General features: G+C 39.2%; 1 protein-coding gene across 7 annotated transcripts in view; it reads left to right on the forward strand.

The window, feature by feature from the left end:
• MAST4 (microtubule associated serine/threonine kinase family member 4) overlaps window positions 1–24460 on the forward strand; it is a 275284-nt gene that overhangs the window by 241542 nt on the left and 9282 nt on the right. For all 7 annotated transcript variants that reach the window (XM_062612321.1, XM_062612322.1, XM_062612323.1 and 4 more), the window contains 12 exons: window positions 3901–4109; window positions 4819–4957; window positions 6018–6150; window positions 6874–7039; window positions 10001–10102; window positions 14063–14185; window positions 14437–14549; window positions 16459–16586; window positions 16689–16921; window positions 18663–18863; window positions 21703–21932; window positions 23693–23815. In XM_062612321.1, coding sequence (XP_062468305.1) covers window positions 3901–4109; window positions 4819–4957; window positions 6018–6150; window positions 6874–7039; window positions 10001–10102; window positions 14063–14185; window positions 14437–14549; window positions 16459–16586; window positions 16689–16921; window positions 18663–18863; window positions 21703–21932; window positions 23693–23815 — 1900 coding nt within the window. The remainder of the gene's footprint in view (window positions 1–3900; window positions 4110–4818; window positions 4958–6017; window positions 6151–6873; window positions 7040–10000; window positions 10103–14062; window positions 14186–14436; window positions 14550–16458; window positions 16587–16688; window positions 16922–18662; window positions 18864–21702; window positions 21933–23692; window positions 23816–24460) is intronic.

The raw sequence follows: 24460 nt of genomic DNA on the forward strand, positions 1-24460 counted from the left end.
GTTCCAGGGTAGTACAGAAGATACTAGAAGGAATTAATTGATTGATTTCATAATCAGTTTCCTTAAGGAAATTAATTATGAAAATGAAATATCACTCCCAGTAAGCAGCTGTAACTTTTAAGCAGCAAGTACAGTACTCGTATTTCCACAAGGAGTTCAAGGTCCTTTGGTAAATTAGAGAATTGGGTCAAAGCAAAGCAGCACAGCCACATTAGGCACAAAACTGAATGTAGACTGGATTGTAAAATGGCTCTAAATTTGAAGTTAATGAAAACTGTAAACTAGGCCTGGAGCCCTTAAGTAATTTAGAGAAAAAACAGGAATCTTGGTTATAAGATTGGAGACACAGCTTGCATAATGTAAGTTTGAGCAATTCAGGAGCCCAGTTAAATTTCTGGAAATTTATTTTGGTCATCTTAACACACACATGCAATCCTTTATATTTGTGCCTAGCTAAAGGTATTTTAGTGATACTTTTAAAAGCTAAGATTTATGTTGGAAGTAGACTAAGAGACTAATGTAGTGTTTGAATAATGCCAGGGATTTTTGCTACTTCTCTTGAAAAGCAAACTTTTTCTTGCTGTGTTGAAGCACAGCATCAATAAAACACAGCACTTGTGTATGTATCGGGATCCATATATTGAATTCAGAGGATGTTTTAGAAATCTCTTGGGGTCATGTTGCAAAAACAGAAAGAGGGGAGTCGTAAAGCCAACACCAGTTTGTGGCTTTGCAGGCAGACAGATCATTGAATGGATTGACACAACAGTTGGATGGTCTGCATGTTCCTAATACATTGCTTTTGTGTCAAAACAATCCTCAGATTTACAGTTGTCTGTATAATATACTGAAAATCATGAACAGCATTTAATGGCCAAGGCCAAGAAACCAAGAATTGAGGTATTATTGTGCTCTTTCTTAAAAGTACATGTAAAACAAAGATGAACTTCTGTTTAGTGCTCCAGTTGTAGCATTATGAAAAATAGAAGTATGTGGGATAGTGGGCCTGTGTGAGGCAAAAAGCAAGGCTCGTGTTCAGTGCCAGAATTGTAAGACTGAAGCAAGATGACAGCTTCAGGGAGTGTGAGCAGAAACTAGAAGGCCATCAAAATCTAGGTGGTAACTTGTTGCACAGTAACAGAGGCGTACCACCAGCAAATCAGAGTTTAGAATTACTGAAGACAAAAGTTGTTAAGTGCTAAAGCTACTGTGACTGTTGCCATCATTTCACCTCCAAGTTCATAGCTGTGTCTCAGCAGATGTATGCTTTACTCCAGGCTTTCTACTTAGATTAACTTGAAGCCCCACTTATGTGCAGGAACATATAAGGGTTTTTTGTGTGTGTGTGGTGTTTGGTTTTTTTTTGTTTGTTTGTTTTTAAGTTCAGGCAGTTTATATATGGTTATTTAACTGGGAATATTTTGTTTTCTATTTGTCATTTTATTGACAAGTTTCAAACTGTGGGAGCTGTGTCACAGGCAGTCCCAGGCACCATTGTTGTAGCATGCTTAGTTTAGCATACTGGTAGGCTAAGGAGATGGCGCCACTGCTGTGAATTGGGAGCATCTTGGAGGAAGAAGCGGGGGTCTTCTGCAGGAATAACATGCTGCTGGCTAGGACATAATTTTCTTTGTAAAGCATAAATGCTGTTTGCTGCGGTTTCTGTGATCAGAGGATGTGAATAAGCGATGCTCAACATTTTTGTATGTTAAGGATCATTTAAAAGCACATAGTATCTCATAAACAGCCTATGTCTCTGTAATTGTAAGAGGGACAGCTGTGTTGCAGTTGTCTTGTGGGTCTAGTAAACTTGAACTAAACAGTTTTTTTTTCCTGAGGAGTTGTAGATAACTGAATCCCAGTGGAAAGTAACACAATTGCCTGCCTGTGACTGTACGACTGGCGAATGGGATTTAGAGAGCTGGAAAAACACAGCCAGAATGTCCCAGATAGTTAGTGGACTACATAGTCCTTAGAACTTACTGGCTCTTCATCTTTAAATATGGTAGTAATTATCCTATAGATCCACATGATCTGCAAAGATTGATTAAGATGCTGTAATAATTTGTTCTGATTATTATCTGTCTTTCAGGAGTTCATACGGGCAGTGTTCAAATTAAAGCTCTGAGAGAGATCTGCATGCCAAGTCCTCAGGCAGTCCTCAGTTTTTTCATATAATTTTTTTTTTTCCAAGGATTACAGCTTCAGGGTTCACTTTTCTATATGCCAGGAGAGCACAAGGGGACTGAAATAGAGAAAAACATAGATGAAATTACAGGAGATTAAGAAACTAAAACTGACTGACAGGAGATAACATGAGAGAGGAAAACGAGAGTGTAAGGGAGAGAAAAGCAAAGGAAGAGTTGTAATGAAGGGGAGAGAGAAGTGGGCACGAGGGGAGGGGTAGGAAGAGTTCCAGGAGGACAAAAGACATGAAGCCAGCAGAGAGGAGTACTGGAGCTGAATAACTCAGTCGTTTATTCCCGCTTGGGAGGGGCAGAAGAGAGAAAGACTTTGTAGGAAGCACGAAGGGTGGGATTTGTCTTGAGTTTTGCCCAAGGTGGTTTTCCCCTACTTTCATAATGGTGTAATATCTTTTGTGTGCCTTGTGCACAGGCAAAAACAAGGGATTAATGAAAATTTTTGGAAACAGTAAGAGAAACTTTATTTTACAGAAAAAGCTTTTGTCAACAAAGGAAAGCAGAAATGTATTGACACTTTCAGTGTTTGTAACTTGGTAGCTGTGGGAAGGTCTTCACAGAAATAATAAGGCAAGAATCGCCTTTTTGTGTTTTTTGTGTTTAAATAAATAATTGTGTGCTGATAATTGGACCTCTTAGGGACAACAAACTGAATTTAAAAACAATCTAAATTAAGTCCCACCTCCCTTCTTCTCCCTCCCCCCCCCCCATTTTCTCCTTGTAGTCTTTTCTGCCTGTATACACTTGCTGCTGTGGTAATTATATACTGGACATGCTATGAGCATTAAATGCTACAAAGCAGTTTTCAGGCAAGGCAGACGTTTTCATGATTTGCCTCAAGGGATTCTGAGAATTGCAGCAGTAACATCCCGTGTCAGTGTTTCATGGCAGGATGATTCCTTGAGCCTTGAAAGAAAGAAGGCTTGTACATGTGAGGTTTTCTTTCAGCTTGCTTCCATGCCTTGACCTTATCTAACCAGGCTTACGGGAAACTCAGTACTGAGTACACCAGTGGAAATTCTGCTTGTCAAGATACATCTTAACCCCATGTTACTATGCAGTTAATGCAGTGATCTTTGTTTCGGATTACCTACTGGTGACCTACCCCTGATATGGATCAGTGCTGTCAGGGACTGAAAAAGAACAGGATAGTTAGCACCTGGCAACAAAGGAGCTACCCCATCAAACAGCTTTGAATCAAACCTCATGAGAAACCTGTGACGTGTTTTAAAATCTCCTGGACAGGGTCTGAGTCATAATTATCTGACAACGCATTTACAGAATAAGCATTTGTAAGAATGATTTTATAACAGTGTGCCATAGCTGGGTTTTGTGTATAATACTTTGTGGAAACGCCCAAAATCTGCCTGAGCTGAGAACATTTACTATGTCTGTTGGATGCATTTGCTGTATCCGTTGTTTGGTTTTGGGACACAGGGCAAGGGGGAGTTGTTTGGTTTTAGTTTGTGTACTGATTTTTGTTGACTGAGATTCATCCTGGTTATAGAACAAAATGAAGTTTGTAGCCATTCTGTAATGTCAAAGGCAGGTCAACTACATTAAAGAAAACATAAACCTTTTACATAATGCATACAGAGTTTTAAAAAATACTTTTTTTTGTAAAAAAAAAAGTTTTTAAAATATATATTTTAAGTTATTCAGAGTTTTTTCTTTCTCTGTCCTATTTGAACTTCTTCAGTGCGGTTTATTTTGTGAGACACAAAGAAACCAGACAAAGATTTGCCATGAAGAAAATTAATAAGCAGAATCTCATCCTCCGAAACCAGATCCAACAGGCTTTCGTTGAGCGTGATATCCTGACATTTGCAGAAAATCCATTTGTAGTCAGCATGTATTGTTCTTTTGAAACAAGACGTCATTTATGTATGGTCATGGAGTATGTAGAAGGTAAAGTGGCTGTTCTATTTTCATTTTCTTACAGCAAGAAAGAAAAATAACCCATATGGTACTTGCATTAGAAAGGCTTCCTTGGGTCCTCTGTACTCTGGCAATACAGATTTATGATCTAAATCCAACAGCAAGGTGGCTTTTTTCTAGTCATCTTCCAGAGGGAGCTTGTAAAACACTTGAGCTCCAGCTACAATGGGAAATAACTGCTGTTTGAATAAGTTCCTCATGGACTATAATCGTAAGTGTCCTAGTGTTCAGAAAACCTTGTGGAAATGCTGTTTGCTTTTCTGGAGCTGAAATTTTCATTAGCACATGTTGGGGTATTTGTACTAGTTAGTTTTACAAAGGAAGAGGCAAGAGGAAGCAATCTGAAAAGGTGCTGATGCTGAAGGAGACAGTGAACAGGGGCAGTGCAATATGGGATACCTAGACTAAGGTTGTGTGGGTTTGGTTTTGTTTTGCTGCCTCCATGTGTAGCAGCACAGACTTTATTATTTTCCAGCTGAACCCTTGAACTGCTCACTCCCAGCTTCACATTGTGTTTCCAGTACAATAGTTGGTATGGTTACATGGTCAATTGAATCACTTGACTGGAAAATAAACATTTGTGACTGCAGTTTGTGTCTCTTTCTGCAGCATATATGGCTTATACTGATACCACTCAAAATTTATAGTGTCACCTGGAACGTTTGTTCTGTTTCCACAGGCGGAGACTGTGCTACTTTGATGAAGAACATGGGTCCCTTACCTGTAGACATGGCAAGGATGTACTTTGCAGAGACTGTTCTGGCCTTGGAATACCTTCATAATTATGGAATTGTACACAGGGATTTGAAACCAGACAAGTATGTATATAGAATATACCCAAAAGAAGACATAGAAATTATTAGATAAAATATCAAAGGTGTAAACGTCCTTTGAATGTACTTGAAATGTTTTGTTGGTTTTTGTTTGTTCTTTTGTTGTTTTTTTTTTAAATAAAAATGTTATGTAGATTCACAATTTCTGCACAATATTTGAATTTTTCCCTACCTGCAGTAACAGAAAATGTGGTGTTTTTTTTTTCCAAAAGAGATTTTTTTGAGTTTTCTGTCTTTAGATGCAAGAGATAACAGAGTAGCAGGAAAAAAAAAAAATGTTTACTCTTCCAGCTGAATTGAGAGAAATTGATTTTGGTCATTAAGGAAAAGATCTTTCTAAGTGTGCTTAAGACACTGTTTTAAGACTAAATATTGCCAACTTGCAGATATTTGCATATATGAAGACAAGATTGCCCAGACTTGGAAATCTTTCCTATTGCATGAGGTTTTTTGTTTGGTTGTTTTTTTCAAAATTCAGAAAACTGTTTCTTCTGTACATGTAAATAACATTACAGCAAGTAGCTGCAGTAAAAAGTATGGTAGCTGCAAGTTTCACATTTAAAGAAAAAGAGTTAGATCATGCCTCTTGAATGACAGTACCTTCATAGCATGATACTTCAGGCTAGTGTAGTATTAGTTACTGACTAACTTAATACCTGAGTATTTTTTCAATTAATGACCCACAGAAAATGCTCTCCTCAATTAAAAAGCAACATTTATTCTATTCTAGGTCTTTCAGATGATGACTGTTTCTTTTTCTTCAAAGCATATAGCATTCAGCTCTCAACCCTTGTATGGTTCTATAAGATATTGTGCAATTGCATATGAAAAAGTGTTTACATCTGCTAATAGTAACAAATGTAAGACTCAGATTTTTAACCTGTTTATGTTGTACCTTGTTAAATTACTTTTTAAGGTGTCTTTATATTTTTGTGCTGCTAATGGAACATTTTCATCTAATAATAGTAATAATAATGATAGTTGTAATCAGCACTGCATAATGTTGAATTATATCACAGTAATTTCAAATCATTCTAATTTACAGTTTATTGGTAACATCCATGGGCCATATAAAGCTTACAGACTTCGGCCTGTCAAAGGTGGGGCTAATGAGTTTGACTACCAATCTGTATGAGGGTCACATTGAGAAGGATGCCAGAGAATTCCTTGACAAACAAGTAAGAGACAGCCTTTTTCAGTTCTACATTGAGTGTTCAATTTAAGTGATGTTTTGCAAGTGGCATGTAGCATGATACTCTATAAACTGTTGTTATTTCTGCATTGATGTTCCAGTTGTGTGTGTCAGTTACTTTTATTGATGCCCTGCAGATTATTCTGAGATTTTTTTCTTTCTACATTAGGATCTGTTAGTAAGATGAACAGCCTAATTGTGTGAAAGTGAATCTGTGAGAGAGACAAATGGAAAACTGTTTCTAGAAGGAATTCAGGAGTCTCAGCAGAGTACTTGTGGAGCTCATTATGCATTGTACAACCAAGGGTGCTAAAATCCTTGCTATGGCCCATTTCCCTTTAAGCATGCCTCATTACCATTGCTCACAATCTGTTCACTCTTTAAAAGTTACTTAAAATAAAACCATCACAACTTTCATATAAAGATAGGAGTGTGTTTAAGTTAAATAAAATACTTGCCATGATGGACTTTCATGCACGAAATTCAGACTGTCCTTTGCATGACAGATGTGCAAATGTTCATTATGATGCCTGTAAACATAGCTAGGTTGTTCTAAAAACATTAACAGTTATGTGAAGTCAGCAGACTAAAACCTACTGAATTCCTTTTTTCCATGTTTCCATAATATGTTATGTTTCCAAAACTGTCAGTGATGTGACATAGCTCAGTTAGACTTGTTTTACTATCGCACTTATTTTCTTTATTTTAGGTCTATGGTACACCAGAATACATAGCTCCTGAAGTGATACTGAGACAGGGTTATGGAAAACCAGTGGACTGGTGGGCTATGGGAATTATCCTTTATGAATTTCTTGTTGGGTGTGTGCCATTCTTTGGAGATACACCAGAAGAGCTGTTTGGACAAGTAATCAGTGGTGAGGATCATTGTAAAAAAAAAACAGATTATTCATTTTGCTGTGAAACATGTCAATTTCTGTTAATAGTAAATATATCTAGGTTTTTAAGCTGGTTTTGCTCAAAAGCCCCACCGCTATTGTGTTATTGTATTAGCAGGTTGCTGTCAAAGCGGTAAGACTAAATTTGGTTTAAAAGCTAAGTTTACAGTGTATTGTTGCTAAGTACAGAGATGCGGAAATGTACTTGTTAAGCTGCATTGTTTAGTAAAGAAAAGCCGTATTAGTAGAAAAGTAGTGCCACTGTGGCACAGTGATTTCAGTCTTTAGCGGAGAAAATATACAGTTAAAATAAATTTGCATAAATGGGAACATGCCTCGTGGCACAATGAAGAAATTAACAAAGATGTAATAAAACCCTAAAACAAATGTCTCACAAATAATAAATAATGGGAAAGAGAAGGAAACAAATTCAGTTCACAGATTGCAAATGATTTCATTGGTGATTGTTGTAGTGCAGTGTTATTTCTGTAGCAGCTGTTCTTCTTCCATTTAAAATTCAATAACCCTTTAGTTCTTAACCTGCAAGCTGACCCTAAGTGTTGTTATGTGGCTTATGGCAAAACTGAATGATAATTAAACAGAATTGTTTACTATCCTGCCTGCTGTTTCCATAAATTTCCCAGATGCATACATATAGAAGGCCTCTATTTATGCCAAGAGTTTAACAGAATGGCATCTCTTACTATTTCCCAGTCTGTTTTATAGTCTGCTTAAAATGTCCAGTAGCTAAGACAAAACCACCAAACAGCAAACCAAAACAGCTGTCAAAAAAACAGCCCAAACAACAACCAGAAAGCCCAACAGAAACAAAAGTGACCATACCTCTGGTGTCATACTCTGAGATACTGAGAATACAGCAAAGCCCCTTTTGTACTTAAGAATACGCTGTCATCATCTCGCTTTCCTCCATATGTGAAGCTGAAAGCCAAACTTGCTTGTAAACTGTAATGAAATGGATTTGTGTGTTGCCTCTAGTACATGACCTCTTTATACAACATCCTAGCTGTTCATGGATTTATAACCATGTTATTTTCTGATATGATTCGCCAAGCCTTGAGCGGCAAGGAGAATCAACTGTTTAATTAACGCAAGCAGCAAATGCTGGCTTTGTTCTGAATGCCTCATGGCTGCAATGCATATTCATGCTTTATTTTCCAAATCAAATTCAAACTGCAGTGGAAGCTGTAGGCAGGCAATCATGAAAATAACTCATGTTTTTATTGCATTTCCAGACATGTGCGCATGTGTTTTTATCTTTATGCTCTCTGGCTGGGAGAAGGGGAGGGAATAGTCTAAAATTAATGACAACATTTGCACTTTAGACTTTATTTTGCATGTGACAGTAATTTTAAAATTTGGAAAACAAATTATCATGTGTTACAATCTAGCTGATACTTATGTAAATAACCTTATCTGTTTGAATGTGTCCATTTTATCTTCCAGAAATTGTAGAAGTGTAAGTTTGTAAATCTGATCTTTTCCCCCTGGGTCTCCAAGCCTGTGGGTCAGCGTAGTTTCTTCTTTTGATACTGACTTGTCAGTTTCTGTTATTTTAAATATCTTTACTTTCTGAAACCATTCTTGCAGCATCTGCAGGACAATTCTTTTGCTGGATAAGTTTCCCATGCTAAAATATATGGTGCAAGGGTATAAATACTAAAATACATGCTAAAATACATGGTACAAGGGTATTCAACTGTAAAAGCTGTGTTAAGGAACCCAATCCATAGGCTGGATTTTTATTCAGTTTTTGTGGGTGAAATTCTATAATCTACTTTAAAATCTTGTTCCCTCATATTATACCTTGCTCTTTCTTCATTGCAGTTGCCTTCCCTGCCCCCAGTCTGTATAAGTACAGCTATGGCAGGCCTCAGTATAAATAAATCTAGATGCTTAAAATGTTAATTAAAACAAAATGTTAAAAATAGTACTTCAGAAACATTTATGCCTCTTATTTCAGTACCTTTCCTTAAACTCTGAAATACAGCAATTAAACTTGGTCTGATTATACAATGACAAAATCCATAACAGTCTTCTCTGGTTTTTGAGCATTCAGTTTCTCTGATGCCAAAATCCTTTTACCTCTTAAGAAAATTCTGCAAAGTTTTGTCTAAACCCGCAGTATATTACATTCTTGGAGACAGCTTCTGATAGAAATCAGACGAAACTTGCTGTGTAAGCTTGTTAAAAAGTTCATGTTCTTATAGAAACTGGCACATTTTTCCATTGCTTAATTTAAATGAAAATTTGGCAGATATTTTTTTTTTTTTGTCAGCCTTACCTGAATACTGCAGGGCTTAATATCTTGGTTGCATGATTTAGGTCCAACTTGCTATGAAGTGCAAAAGCCTTAGTGGTAGAAGAGTCAGTAGAGTGAGGTGCAAGTATGCAGCACTTGCAAGAGCGCTCCATTGGCATGTATCTTTCCAGAGCAGAGCCTAATACCTTGGCCATTAGTCATGGAAGTCTGCTAGCATTAGAAGAGAAAGATTGCAGATGTGAGCAGTGACTGCTAGGCCAGGTCAGCTATGTCCTTCACAGCAATTTCCATGGAACAGAACTAAAATTTAAAGCATGATTTGGGTGGGGTGGCCAGGGAGAAGGGACAGCATACAAATTTTGCTCATATTTTGCAATAGTTTTCCATGAGCCAAGCATTCCTTTATTCTGTTGTTAAACACAGTTTTGGGTGAAAGGATACTTCTGAGGAAAATGGGAACATACGTTCTCATAAACAGCATGTTTATGGAGTTCGTATAGAGAGTAGGAAAGTCAGAAGTAATTGGTATGCAACAGAGAGCAACTTGAAAAGTTGCTTTAACTCAACTTTACTGATAGCTTGCTATGAGAACTCTCAGAGTTTCTGCTAAATGTTGGGATCAGACTTCAGTAGTAACACACAACTTTCTGTTTTGCTAGATGAAATTGAGTGGCCTGAAAAGGACGAAGCACCACCTCCAGAAGCCCAAGATCTGATTACCCTGCTGCTCAGGCAGAATCCATTGGAAAGACTGGGAACAGGTTAGGAGGCCCTGTTTTATATTGTTAGTGTGCTGGAAATGGGTTGTGTATTCGGCATTGCAAGCTTTTGTTCATCTATTTGTTTTGCTCGGGAAGTAACTGTCAGGACAAGTGGCATAACAACATGCCATGATAGCAGATGATGACTGTCCTTTTTTTGAAGTTTACATATATGTGGTCATTTGCAATTACTCTTCTCTTAACTGTCTACATAAACCATAAATTTTTCAAAGACCCAGTTAGCTGTTGGATAGTGTTCTTTCATGGATACAGCATTAAATAACAGAAGTAGAGAAGAGGAATCAATACACAGCTAATGCTTTCTTTTGCAGAAGTATCTTAGCCTGGCAGATTAGTTCCTCCAGGCTTTAGGGTGGATTATGGGTACTCTAACTAATTGTTCAGAAATGACTGTCTGAAGTTGTATTGTGAAAGGTCTTGTAATTCAGCAAGCGCTACCGCCTTGCATGAAAAAGAACAAAACCCTAAGTGTGAATGTTAAGGAAGTAAATGGGTATCAGTGGGAGCACAAGCTGTCACCTTATTCCCCTGTGGTCATTCAGTGCTATGCTCTTTCCATTTTGAGAGGAGAACCTCTTAAAATGGAATGAGCATGTGGTATTAGGAGCATTGAGCCTGCTTAGGCTAATGAAAACATTGTACATTTATGTAATAGAATTTGTTAGTTGATGGAACAGGATTTTTCTGGGTATTGGATGGGAGGCACTACTGAAGAATATTGCACATGATTTTTTGAAGTGTTAATGTATGGAATCCCCTCTCATTGGCAGCCATTCCACTGGCCAAAGCACTACATAAACACAGCAAAAAAGACTTCCTGTGCAAAAGAGCCTGAATGTAAAGGTGTAGTCTCATTTATGGTGAACACTGTATGCCATGAATGGAAATCCATGGGGATGCTAAGGAAACTGAGTGGCAGGTTGTATCAGCATGAGAGTACTTGGAAAATTGCTGGCAAAACTTGAGTCCAGTGTTCAGATTATGCTCTGTATTTTTAGAGCTAACATAAACAGGAGCTTTAGAAATCAGTTTATAACTGGCCTTACCACTTTCACCTGGGGGGGTACATGTGTATGAAACCCAGACCCCAAGTACTATTGATGTGGTCCCACATGATAGATCTTCCTTTGGGACATGACGACATGACTTGAGATGAGGGAACTGCATGTCCTTTGCTGTCTGAGAGTCTGGGATCTGTATGAACAGGATCTGTAGCTGATGGTCAGGAATAAGTGACATCCACTAAAGTCTGATTTCTCCCTGAGTTGAACAAGAGTGAAGCAGATATCTTGTCCTAGTCAGCTTCTCTTGTTGCTGCCTGCTTCATCTGCTACAAAGGGCATGGCTACCAAAAGCAAAATAAAGAGCCGCAACTAATTCCATTCCTTTCTTTGACGTATACTCCTTTCAGGCATTATTGTTTCATTGCCAAGAAGCTTTTTCCTGGTAAACAGAGTGTTAATTCAAGGCTGTGAGCCTCCCTGTGAGAGGCTGGGTCAGAAGTAGATTGCAAATTCTGCCTGTCTTGCTACAGCAGGTTGAGAAAGTGAATTGGCTAGAATGAGGCTGTCTTAACTACTGTGATGGTCAGTGCCAGCACATGGAACATCTGTGCAGTGGCTGATTTCTTTAAACTGTTTGTGGTCTCTCGAGAGCTGACAGCCTGAAGAAGGAAATTGGGCAGCCATTTCTCTGAAGCACAGAGGGGTGTTTAGAAGCCACAACAAAGTTTGGGTTTTTTTAATGTTAGAAACAACTTCAAGAGCAGAGACTGCAATGTGACAGGTCCCATAGGGGCTCTGGAAAAACAGCACTGTTTATCCCATTCTCCACTGTGCATTTCAAATAACAGTGATATCTGTCTAATATGTATTAGCTAGCTGCATAGCACTGTGAAAATCCTAATTGTGTATTTGCTCAGGAGACCTGAGTGGCATAGTTAAGTTGAAGGAAGAGAGATGGATGCTATGCTTGTTTTGAAGAAGGAAAATTGCAGAAAAAGGACCTCTTAGGGTTTGAGGTGTCTGATACCAATCAAGAATTACACCGTTAAGGTGTAATATCCCATTGCTGTGCTTAAGAGAAATGTTCACTCCTCAGCTAGTGACTTTCAATGAGATGTGATTTTGGTTTTGTTCAGGAACATTTGGTATTGTTTACTTTTTCCCTGCTGCAGTCAGAAAAGCGAAGAAGCAACTTAGAAATTCAGTTGGAGACCAATCCTGGAGACTTGAGACTTTTTCAGTGGCTCTCTGCTGACTTAGCTTTGGCATAATGAATGCTGTATCATCGTAGTGGATTGATCTTGGCTGGCCACCAGGTGCCCGCCAGACTGCTCTATCACTCCTCCTTCCTCAACTGGACAGGGATGAAAATGCATTTAAAGATTTCTGGATCGAGATAAGGACAGGGAGAGATCACTCAGCAGTTAACGTCACAGGCAAAACAGACCTGGCTTGGGGAAACTAGTTTAGTTTATTGCCAGCTAACATTGGATTACGATAATGAGAAATAAGAACAAACCTAGAAACACCTTCCTTCCACCCCTCTCTTCTTCCTGGGCTCAACTTCACTCCCAGTTTCTTTGCCTTCTCCTTGCAAGTGGCATAGAGGCACGGGGAATTGGGATGCAGTCAGTTGATTACATGTCTCTGCTGCTCATTCCTCCTCATACTCCCACATTCCAGTGTGGGATCCCTGCACAGGAGACAGTCCTCCACCAACTTTACCAGTGTAAGTCCTTCCCATGGGCTGCAGTTACTCACAAACTGCTCCAGTGTGAGTCCCTTCCATGGAGTCCCAGCTCCTGCCAGGAGCCTGCTCCAGCAGGGGCTTCTCACAGGGTTACAGCCTCCTTCAGGCATCCTCCTGCTCTGGTGTGGGGTCCTCCGGGGGCTGCAGGTGGAGATCTGCTCCAGCATGGGCCTCCCTGGGCTGCAGGAGGATATGTCATCCACGATGGACGTCCGTGTTCTGCAGGGGCACAGCCTGCCTCACCATGGGCTGCACTACAGGTTGCAGGGGAATCTCTGCTCCTCTGCTGGGAGCATCTTCTCCCCTCTTTCAGTGACCTAGGTGTCTTGCAGAGTTGCTGCTCGCTCATGTTCTCTCTCCTCTCTATGCTGTTGTGCAGCAGTTTTTTTTACTCTTTTGTGAATGTGTTATCTGTTATTACACAGGGGCACTACCAGTGTCACTGATGGGCTTGGGCTTGGCCAGTGGTAGGTTCATCCTGGGTCTGGCTGGCATTGGCTCTGTCGGACATGGGGGAAACATCTGGCATCTTCTCATAGAAGCCACCCCTGCAGCCCTCCACCACCAAAACTGTGGCACATGAACCCTGTACAATCCAGTTGGCAGTAATTCTTGCTGCTGCGTGTTTCCTGTTCAGTTTTTAGGGTTAGAGTAATACTTGTTAATTATATACCCACCCAGTCCCCCAGGACAAAAATTCCAGTATTTCATTCTGTTGTTATGGTTGCTTCTTAACTTGAAACTAGTTTGATTGTATAACAAGAAGAGAGTAATCTATAAGAAGATAAATTATACGGTATTTCCTAATAAGAATCATTTTCATTACTTTCTAACTTATGCTTACTCATCTGATACACTTACTTACATTTTTATGATTACTTCATATTGTGCTTCTGACTAAATTGTCACTGAGAGATCATAATCAGTATATCCAGAAAAACAGTAATGTTAAAAGGGGGAAGATGATAAAAGCAGTGCAATGCTACTAAAGAAATGGCCACAACAAAACAGAGACGAGGAGGTGCTCTGATAGGTTTAGATTAATGGAAATGGCTAGTAGATGTTTCTGCCTAAGGACTAAGGCTTTCCGTGATGATTTACATTTTTTGGCCAGGGGTTTGTTTAGGTGAATAATGTCAGAGGATGCGGTATCATTTGCTCAGTGTTTTTCTCTGGCTCCCCCAGGTGGTACATATGAAGTAAAGCGGCATCAGTTCTTCAGGAGCCTTGACTGGAATAGCCTGCTGAGGCAGAAAGCAGAATTTATTCCACAATTGGAGTCTGAAGATGACACAAGTTATTTTGACAGTAGGTGTTTGATGGCATAAAAAAAAAACTGCGAAGAGCACCTTGTTTAAGTTAATCATTGCCTTTGACTTTTGCTTACTGCTTTGAAAATGTCCTTCATCAGAACCACTGGCAGCTTGCAGTTTCACTGGTTGTTTGACATTTCAGCAATAATAATCTTGGGAATAAAATTACTCTTTTCAGTTAATATTAAGCTTGGTACCCCTTCTTTATGATAAATTCACATACTTTATTTCTGTTGTCTACTATAGCTCGTTCTGACAAATACCAACATATGGAAACTGAGGAAGAAGATGATACTAATGATGAAGATTTTAATTTGGAGATGAGACAGTTTTCTTCATGTTCACACAGATTTTCAAAAGTAAGTAAAAATTACTGTATTATTACTGTGTGTTGTTTAGATAAACATTTTGCTACTTCTAGAGAGTTTGGAAACAATATGGAAGAAATAGGGCATTGTTTCTTCAAGAAATGCCAGCTGGAACTGAGCAAAAATTAAACAAATACTGTTAAGTCAAAACATGGAAAGATTCTATAGGAAATTATCTCTTGAATCCTTAAGAATGTAATAGGTTGTTATATTTCTGTAGCAAATTTATAATAGCATAAGAGAAATTTTAGGAGAACTATTCTGTTAAATGCTAATACATGTTCATTACATTGATTTCCTTGTATGCAGTTTGAATGTTGCTCCAGTTGTGTCCTGTGTATCTGGCAGGTGATGGCATAACAACGATTACAGTAGTAGCCTACAGTAGCTATTCATTAAATTACATTAGACTGAAAAGAAAAAGCAAAGTAGTGGTTATCTTGAGGTTTGGTCATGGAGAGATGTGGATTTGAGGGACTGATTTGAATGCTAGGAATTGAAAGTGAAACTGACTGTCCAAGGGGTAGTATACTTGAGTAGTTGAGATGAGGTCCAATTATTGCTGGATAAGGGATGGCAGTAGGAAAAGAGTGGACATGTTCAGAAGGGTAAATTGGCAGAAAATAATAGAATACCTAATGAGTGTGCTTCTAGTCTTAACATAGCATCCAGCAGTGATTTTCAAAAGCTTTCTATTCAAAAACATTTCTTTAACTCACTTTAGGGACTGTTTAAAGGTATTTGGAAAGTCTGCATTTGTATCTTGTTTGTCCTGGGTTATGTTTTAAAGAATTGGTGGATTTTGTGCTGGCTTTACAGCACCACATACATATTGTATCTGTGATAACATGAAAGAGCTGAGACAGTAATCATGGATGCAGTTATCCTCATTTGGTGTAGACTCCTCATTTTGACTTGGTATGTTTCAGAATCAGATATTGGTAAATGACACAGTCTCTCTGGGGTCAACTTGGATAAGGGGCAGTGGGCACAAACTGAAACACAGGAAGTCCTGTCTGAAGACAAGGAAACACTTGTGAGGCTAATCAAGTGCCGGCATAAGTTGTCCAGCTAGGTTGTGGAGTCTTCATCCTTGGAGGTCTTCAGAAGCCATTTGGATATTGGCCAGAGCAACCAGCTCCAAGTTGACCTTGGTTGTGCACAGAGGGGTTGGGCAATATGACCTGGTAGAGATCCTTCCAACCTCATTTTGTGATTCTGTGAACTTCTGTCCTTTTCAAAGTTCTGTACCACTGTAATAGTTTGGTTTGTTAATGTCATTATGTCATTGCATCTCTAGCTGTGCCTCTCAGGCTGCAGAATATACAGATGACAATTTGTGTATGCTGTTTGTTAGCTAAGCAAACAACAAACTTCAGTGATCAGAGTTTATTTGCTCTAAGTCCTTTAGCCAAGTAATTTTTTCTTAACTTCAAAGTCAATTCAGATTAATCTTTCAGTTTTCCACACCTGACTGGTAAACACAAAGTATCTTAGGGTTAAGGTTTTTTTACCTTGATTTGTTTTATGGTTGTGAATTAATCAAAGATGTGCGTTATCCTGGGTCTTAGAGACCCCAAGGCTATGGATTTTGTTTGTACTCTCTTGGTTCACATAGTGAAATGACGAGAAGGCTTATAAATCTCTAATGAGAATAGATATTATTCATGATCCTGTACATGAGGAGGAAGAAAGCAAAATAGGGGGCATTTTAAGAGTACAAACTTCGGAATTTTAAAAGGCGCAAAAAGCTTGAAGTTTGCACTCTGAAATACTGTGTAAGCATTTAGAATCACAAAATTGTTGAAATGTGCTTTCCTGCATATCTTTTTCTGTCAAATACATCAGCAATGACTTGGGGTTTTTGTTCATTTGTTGTTTTTTTTTTTGTCTGCAATAGGTTTTTAGTAGCATAGATCGAGTTGCTCAAACGCAAGGTGAAGAAAAGGAAGACGCAGGAGACAAAGCAAAAAGTGTGGCATTGCCTTCTGTGGAATCTTTAAGCTGGAGTTCAGAATATTCTGAAATGTAAGTAGAAGGAGATGCTGGAAGTGGTCCATGTCCTGCTTGCCAGGTGACAGGCCTCCTTATCTCAATAATTGCATGAATGTTTGTTTATTTTTAATGCAGACAACAAAGACCTACATCCATCTCCTCTGACACCGAGAGTAGCAGGCAGCATTGCAGCTCTGGTTTGCTTCCAAAGTTGGCCATATCAGCCGAAGGAGAACAGGGTGATTCTGCTGGCTTAGTAGGACCCCGGGAGGAACACGAAAAGCCTGTATTTGCGAGTGAGGAAGTAGTGCAAGATGAACCTGAAGTAACCACTCCAGCAAGCACGATCAGCAGCTCCACGCTGTCAGGTAATCCACAATGGGTCTCTTTTGACATTAGAAACAATTATGGGCCGTCTTTGTTTAGCAGTAACATTCATGGATTTAAAGTCAGGTATTTCAGAACTGCTTTAAAAAATAGCCATCCTAAGAGGGGTCTGGTTTGGGCTCTAGGCTCAAGCTAATAAAATCTTGTGAAAACATGTATGAAATTTTCAACATTTTTGGAAACACCAACATATGGAGTTACCCCACAGAGTCTGGAGGGCTTCTCAGCAAGTGAATAAAACAGTGACTTGACCACTGAGCCTTTGCAGGATCCTTCTGTGGTGAAAAGGAGTCTTAAATCCATTGAGCACTTAAAGCACTATTTTTATATTTCCTCTCTGAAGTTGGTGTTCCTGTTTTTGGTTTTGTTTTTTTTTTAGCATTCTGCAGTGGACCTGTATTACTGTTCTCCATGCTACACCATTGTGTGGTTTTTATTAAGACATCTTGATAGCACACACTTTTCACAATTGGTAGGATTGTCTTTGACTTGTGGAAGTCGTTTTTGTCATTAGGAGTCAAAAAAGGAAGTGTTGTAAACCATTCCTTCCTTATTTATTTGCTCTGTGCATCCCTCTCCCAGCTGAAGTATTTGTGTGCGTTTCAGTAGGCTCCAGGGCCCTACCTTCTTGCTTCATTTATTCTTTTGGACAAGAGCTTTGTATAACTATTTGAAACTCCTGATACTTAACACAGATCTAGACCTGTATCAGTTTCATTATTGTCCATAAATAGATTCCAGTTACCTTCTCTACACATTTACCTGTCGTCAGCTTACTTTTCTTTTGTATCTCACTCAGTGTTCTCAAGATAGCCCTTTCTATTCCCATACTCCTGCTTTCCCTTGTAGTTTTCATTTTCCTTCCCCTTCCTCCTCTCCATTTCTGGAAAGATAAATTTCCTCATGCTCACCCAGCTATGCAGCCATTTCCATCTCTTTCTCTTGGCGAAAATCTTGACTGTGCTGTATTCCAGGTCTTGCTCACTGCGTGTGTTACAGCATTGGCCTTAGCATAGCAGTCACAGTGATAACATAAAGTGGTCCACTTGTATTCCTCTTAAGAATAATTTCTTTTTTTTCTGGTCCATTTGCAATGTGACATTCAGTGACCTTAAACTAATACTAGGAATTTCTATGCTGTGTCTTTGAGTAGGCAGTCTACCCTTGGTGCGTGAGCCTTTATGTTTTTTTTTTCATTGTTTGAAACATTGCTGTCGTTCCTCCATTCAGTGTCATTGAAGTTCATTACCTATGATAGACTAATACCAACGTAGTTGTAATGCTGAGTTTAGTGGTGCCAGGTATCTTTCTGCTTTGTGGTAGAAAACCACCGAAAGAATAAAAGCAAATAATAATAATTAAAAATAAAATTATGCTCAGTGTTTTAATGATTTTTGGAAGACTTGTGAAGCTGATAGCAATTTATGCAGGATTATGGCCTTTCATTTACTTCAGGGGGAATTCACGTGGAAGATAGATGTTGGTGAGTGCTGCATATAGAAATACCAAACTTGCTTCATTTTTTGTCAGTGGCTGCAAAAAAGTGTTGCTTCAATTCATTTTGTTAACATTTATTCATTCTTGAGTGCAGAAAAATTACTCAGATTTCTGTAATGTTGTTTTATGAACTTGAAAGAAAAAATCCTTTGTCACATTTGTACCATTTCTCCTCCCTGACCCCCGGTTTTCCCTCAACGTGTTTGTCCTTTCTTCTTTGTACAGTTGGCAGTTTTTCAGAGCACTTAGATCAGATAAATGGAAGAACTGAGAGTGTGGACAGTAGAGATAACTCCTCAAAGCCACCCAGTGAAGTTGCATCTCACGTGGCTCGCCAGCGATTAGAAAGCACAGAGAAAAAGAAGATCTCTGGAAAAGTCACAAAGTCCCTTTCTGCGAGTGCTTTGTCCCTCATGATCCCAGGAGGTAGAGATAAATCTTTTTTGTCTGAATTGTTACGATTCTAGTGGTGTATGACATAAATGCAAAGTTTTGGAGAGGCCAGAATGAATTGTGTCACTTTATTTCTCTTGTTCACATGTGTTACTAGGATGGTACAGTCTTGTCAGTGAGTTACAGTGGTCACATTACAGCTGAAGGACCTTCTTTGACAGGCAGAAATACAGCTTATTGTGACTGCTTTGTGTTCAAACATGTACGTGCACAGCAGGATGCAAGATTCAGTCTTTGGCCCATTGTACAGTAGGGATGTAGCTTAAGTTCTAAGTAGTTAGCTGTATGGAGCTGCAAGAATAGCAGTTTGTTACAGCAGCACTTTCAGCCTTAGTAGGTCTTCCTCTTCTCCCATAAGGAAAGGTGAAAGCCAGAAAGATTAGTTGTCACAAGAGCATGATACAGACACAGGTAGTTACACAGCTAAGAAACACTCCAGAGTTAGTCATCAGTTTGTACTCTAGTAGTTCTTTCACCTTTCCTTATGGGAAAGTTGTCAAGCAAGAATCACTAAATTCAGAGATCATACATACCGAGTTACTTCCTTTCAGTTACTGAGTTACTTTCTTTCAGTTTAATCTCAGCATTGTTCTATAAAATACAAACTTAGCTTTAGTTACACCTAAAATGTTGTCATCATATCTGTATTAACCAAAATCTTATACATTAGCTATACCTGCTGTCCAAAAAAAACTACCTTATTCATATTTATCCATGAAGTAAACTACAGCAACAGCCAGACAGTATTCCTGACTTGAGTCATATAGCTGAGAGTCACAGGGCATATCCCAGGCACAGTAGAAGGCAGAGTGTGTGGGATCTGGGTATTAAAGCTCTTAAATGAGACAAAACGGGGGGGGGGGGGAGGGGGTTAGTCAAAGATGAAGGCGCATAGTAGCAGATCAAGGTCTTTGGGCATGAGCTGCAGAGGTGTGGCACCAACATTTGCTGGCTGTCGTCCCTGAGATCACTCCTTAGAGTAGGCCTTGTTGACCATTTCACATTGGGTACAATCTTCAGCTCTGGAGGAAACCACCTCATCTGGACAGCACCACATGGAACCAGTTTCATGGAGCTGGCTGGTGGCAGAGCCATAGGTGGAGTGAGAAGGCAAGGCCACTCTTGCTGAGCTCCCAGAAGCTGTGCCTGCAGCCAGCACCTAAGCAGCCAAATTTACAACCAGCTTTGGTACCACACCCTTGTGCTGCAGCCATTTTCAAGGATGTTTTTTCACCTGGCTGAATACTGCTGGAACACTGGCTCCAGAGGACTAAACTGGAATGGGTGGCCTTTGTGTGGGGCAGGCGAGGCAGGTGAGCTTGGTTGAAATGTGTTTCATGTTGTGAGTGCCATCAGTGATGGAAGGACAGGCTGCATTGATGGGCTGTGGCCAGTGGTATGAGATTCAACAAGGCAAAGTGCCAGAAGTGTCAGGTCCTGGGTTTAGACTACAACAACCCCATGCAACACTACAGGCTGGGGGAAGAGTGTCTGGAAAGCTGCTCTGTGGAAAAGGACCTGGGGGTGCTGGTTGATGGAGCTAAACATCAGCCAGCTTGTGTCCAGGCAGCCAAGAAGGCCAACAGCATCCTGGCCTGTATCAGCAGCAGTGTGGCCAGCAGGGCCAGGGCAGTGATCATTACCCTGTACTGGGCGCTGGTGAGGCTGCACCTCGAATCCTGTGTTCAGTTCTGGGCCCCTCACTACAGGAGAGACATTGAGGAGCTGGAGTGGGTCCAGAGCAGACCAACAGAGTTGGTGAGGGGCCTGGACCACAAGTGGAATGAGAAACAGCTGAGGGACCTGTGGGTGTTTTGTCTGGAGAAGAGAAGGCTCAGGGGGACCTTACTGCTCTCTACAACTACCTGAAAGTTTTGAGATCTGAAACAAGCTAGAAGGTGACAGTGACAGCTGCCCTTGGGGCTTGGCTGTTCTGTGGGATTTCAGTATTAGCCTAGTGATACTGATCTCTGGGAAACTCCAGTGACTCGAATTCAGGGAGTAGTGCTTCCGCTGTCAAAGCGTATCTGCCCTCATATGACATGGCTTGGCATGGAACACCAAACCTGGGTTGCATTCCTTTGTAGAGCTGTCACCCTCTTACAGTCACCAGAGTATGTTTTATGCTGCTGCAGTTGTGTTTACATTTGCACAATAATGAGCACATAGTGACTCAAAACAGTGAAATAAAATGAAGCTGTAACTGGTACTGTTGTTGCAAGAAATTCTTGTGCTCGGACATGGTGTAGCAGAATGTAGAAGTGGGGCCTTGTTATAAGCATTGAGTTACTGTCCTATATACCAGTATGTGGTTTAATTACATTAGTCTTTATCCGTATGTATATATAACGGAAACAAAATAAAACCCAAAACCAACACAAACCAAACAACCCCAAATTCAAACTAGTGCTTTATTTATCATTGCTGGATGATTTGGGGATGGTTTTGGGTGTACTCTTCAAATAATATCTGCTACCAAACTCGGGTTTGGTTTTTTTTTTAAATGAGTATTTGTTAGGAAGAGGCTGGAATTGTTCTTTGAAAGTTTTCAATGAATGTATTTCCTTTCTAAAAGGAAACACATGTAACAAGGCAACCCTTGCATTAAAAAATTCACTTCGCGCTACAGGGGAAGAAGATCTGACTGTTGGTTAAACAGGTAGGATAAACACTGATGGAGGTGGAGAGTATTCAAAGACAGTGATAAATTTTGACATAAAAATGTCGTAAAATTAAGCACGTTCCCTGTTCTTTGTCTGTACTTGTGTGTGCTCAGAATGTGCTTTAAATAGTCAGATTTTTTTTTTTCCAGATGTGTTTGGTGTTTCTCCCTTGGGAAGTCCTATGTCCCCTCATTCCCTATCATCTGATCCTTCATCCTCCCGAGATTCATCTCCCAGCCGCGATTCATCAATTGCTGCTCCAAGTCCTCATCAACCAATAGTAATTCACAGTTCAGGAAAAAAGTATGGCTTCACCATCCGAGCAATCAGGGTTTACGTGGGTGACAGCGATATCTACACTGTACATCATATTGTTTGGGTAAGATAATATATTTTTTGCCTGTATTCAGCCACAGAAAACGGTAATGATGAGTTTTCTGTTGAATTTTACACCTGTGATATCTGTTTGTTGACTGTTGCTGTGTAAATCATGATGTTGTGTCAAACAGTTTGCTTAGAATGAAATTTGTGCCTGTACACAAGGCTGGTGTTGACTGTAGGGACAACACAAGCTGCTACATATGATGCCCTTCCACATGGTTCTGCACTTTTCCTTTTGGAAAGTTTGGCAGGTGTGAATAGCCATGTGTAAGTTAAAAGTGCTGTGGCTTAGAAATCCAAAGGGTTGGTGCAGCCCCTCTTTGTTTGAGGGCAGTATCTGCACAGCCAGGAGATGGTAAACAGAAATAGTTGAAATACACAAGGAGTCTGTTAAACTGCATCAGTTAAGGGATTAATGAAATCAGTGGTATTTTACTAGACACAAGTAGGCTGATCTCAAGCACTGGCTTTCTTTTGTGTAGAAATGTATAAATCACTTGAAATTGTGCATACTTCTGAGTGCTAGGCATAGGAAAAAGACTTGACTGTCTTCAATAAATCCTGTATTTTTCATTCTTTCTTCACAACTAATTTCAAGTGGGAGACAGTCTAAAGGAAAAGACAGAAGTTCTTTCATTGGTTTTCAACCTCCTTAATTGTAAAATAAATACATATTTGTGTAAATATCTGGATTTTTTATTTTATAATTGAGGTTGATAACATCGTGTATTTTATATCATTTATATATTATACATGCATAAATATTGTGTGTGTGTGTATAATATTTAAAATACCTTAAGTAATTTTGAAAAGTTGTTTACCACAAATATCAAAAGCTTTGAAGTTTTGTACAGTGCTTTAAGTATGTGTTGTAGATTTTGAAGTAGCAATACTACTGATGTGGTAGTGTATTACTCATTTTTCATTCATGTTGTTTACCTCTCAGGCTTATTAACCCATCAAGAACATTGAATATAGAGGAAGGGGTACATTTGATAATGGAATAAATATAAAAATTGATTTTCTTGCCACTGGTATAGCATCACCATTAGTGAAAGGAAGAGAATAAAATGGTACACTGCAGGAAAAGTGAAACCTTGGCTTTTTTCAAGACACTGTAGGTTTCTTGGGATTAGTTCAATAAGCATTGTAAGCTTCAGTGGTGGCTGCATGCCTTAAAATTCTTCAATTACAATGAATTATTTAACCCTTCTTCAGAATAATTTGAAATTCAGTTTGTTTTGGTCTGTCATCCCTTTTATGATGTACTATTTCCTCTAATGGGCAGCCTGGTGAATTTGAACCAAATGAAAGCAATCCTTAACTGTATGGTAGAGTTAATTTTTATCATGATTTAGGGTATTTCATATGACCACTTTGTTAATTACATCAGTGTTTCTCAGTGTCACATGCTAAAAATCTTGATTCAGTTATGACATTTTGCCACGGGGAGTGAATCACTCCTCTGTCATGCATAAAAACTGCCCTGCTATACAGATCTTCCATAATAACAGTGGCAACAAGCAGCATTTCAGTGAGCTTTGAAACACCCCATATAAGTATAAAGTTTGCGTAGAGTAGTTGGTGAAATGGCTGGTCTGATTTTTTTTTTTCTTCCTTTATATAACTTAATATCTGTAAGTGTTCTTTACTACTGACTGATGTAGAAGGATTTCAGTAAACAAAGCCTGATCTTTAATATAGAAAGGTTAAACAGGGGTCCATTTTGTGTATATTCTCTTCATCTCTAATTTCCAGAATGTGGAAGAAGGAGGTCCGGCTTACCAAGCAGGTTTAAAAGCTGGAGACCTGATAACTCATATCAATGAAGAGCCAGTGCATGGTCTTGTTCATACAGAAGTCATTGAATTGTTGATAAAGGTAACTATTGAACTACTGGGATACAAAAATGCTTGCTGTTTTGACAGCAAGCACTGACAACAAAAGGGGTTGTGGGGTTATGTTGATTTCCTTTAGAGATCAGTTACTGGATTTTGTAGTTGTTCACATATAAGCTCTAAGGTACTATAGCAAGCACAGCTCTGGAGAAAGGTCAGTGACTTCATATATCCTGCTGTGATTTGAGTTTTTATGCAACAAACTGGCACTGCTACTGAAATAGCTTAAGTACTTTTGAGGCAGTGATACAAAGAGATATCCCTGTCTCTCAAAAAACTTATCATTTTCAAGCACTTTTTTTAATTCCTACATCTTCACTAAGTAATTCAGGCTTTTGAAGATGAAGCTAATTCTTGTTTTCTCCTTTTAAAGTGAAATCAGTGAGGAAAAGTGATAACAAAGAATATGAAATATTTTTTGCCTACTGTGCGTGAACTTGCTTTCATAATCTTAAGGCCCAAAAGGTTTTTGTCTTGTATATGGCCAGAGATGTCCAACAAGAGCTGCTTTGCTTAATGGAGTTCTGATCCTACAGTTGGATTTTTATGAATAATCCATCATATTTGTCTCCTGTGGAGTTTTCCAGGATCTATCCTATTAGAAAATGATTGGTTTTCCTTAAAAACT

This window comes from Pezoporus occidentalis, unplaced genomic scaffold, assembly GCF_034315485.1.
Source record: "Pezoporus occidentalis ecotype Australia unplaced genomic scaffold, CSIRO_AGI_Poc_V1 ctg16, whole genome shotgun sequence".
NCBI lineage: Eukaryota > Metazoa > Chordata > Aves > Psittaciformes > Psittacidae > Pezoporus > Pezoporus occidentalis.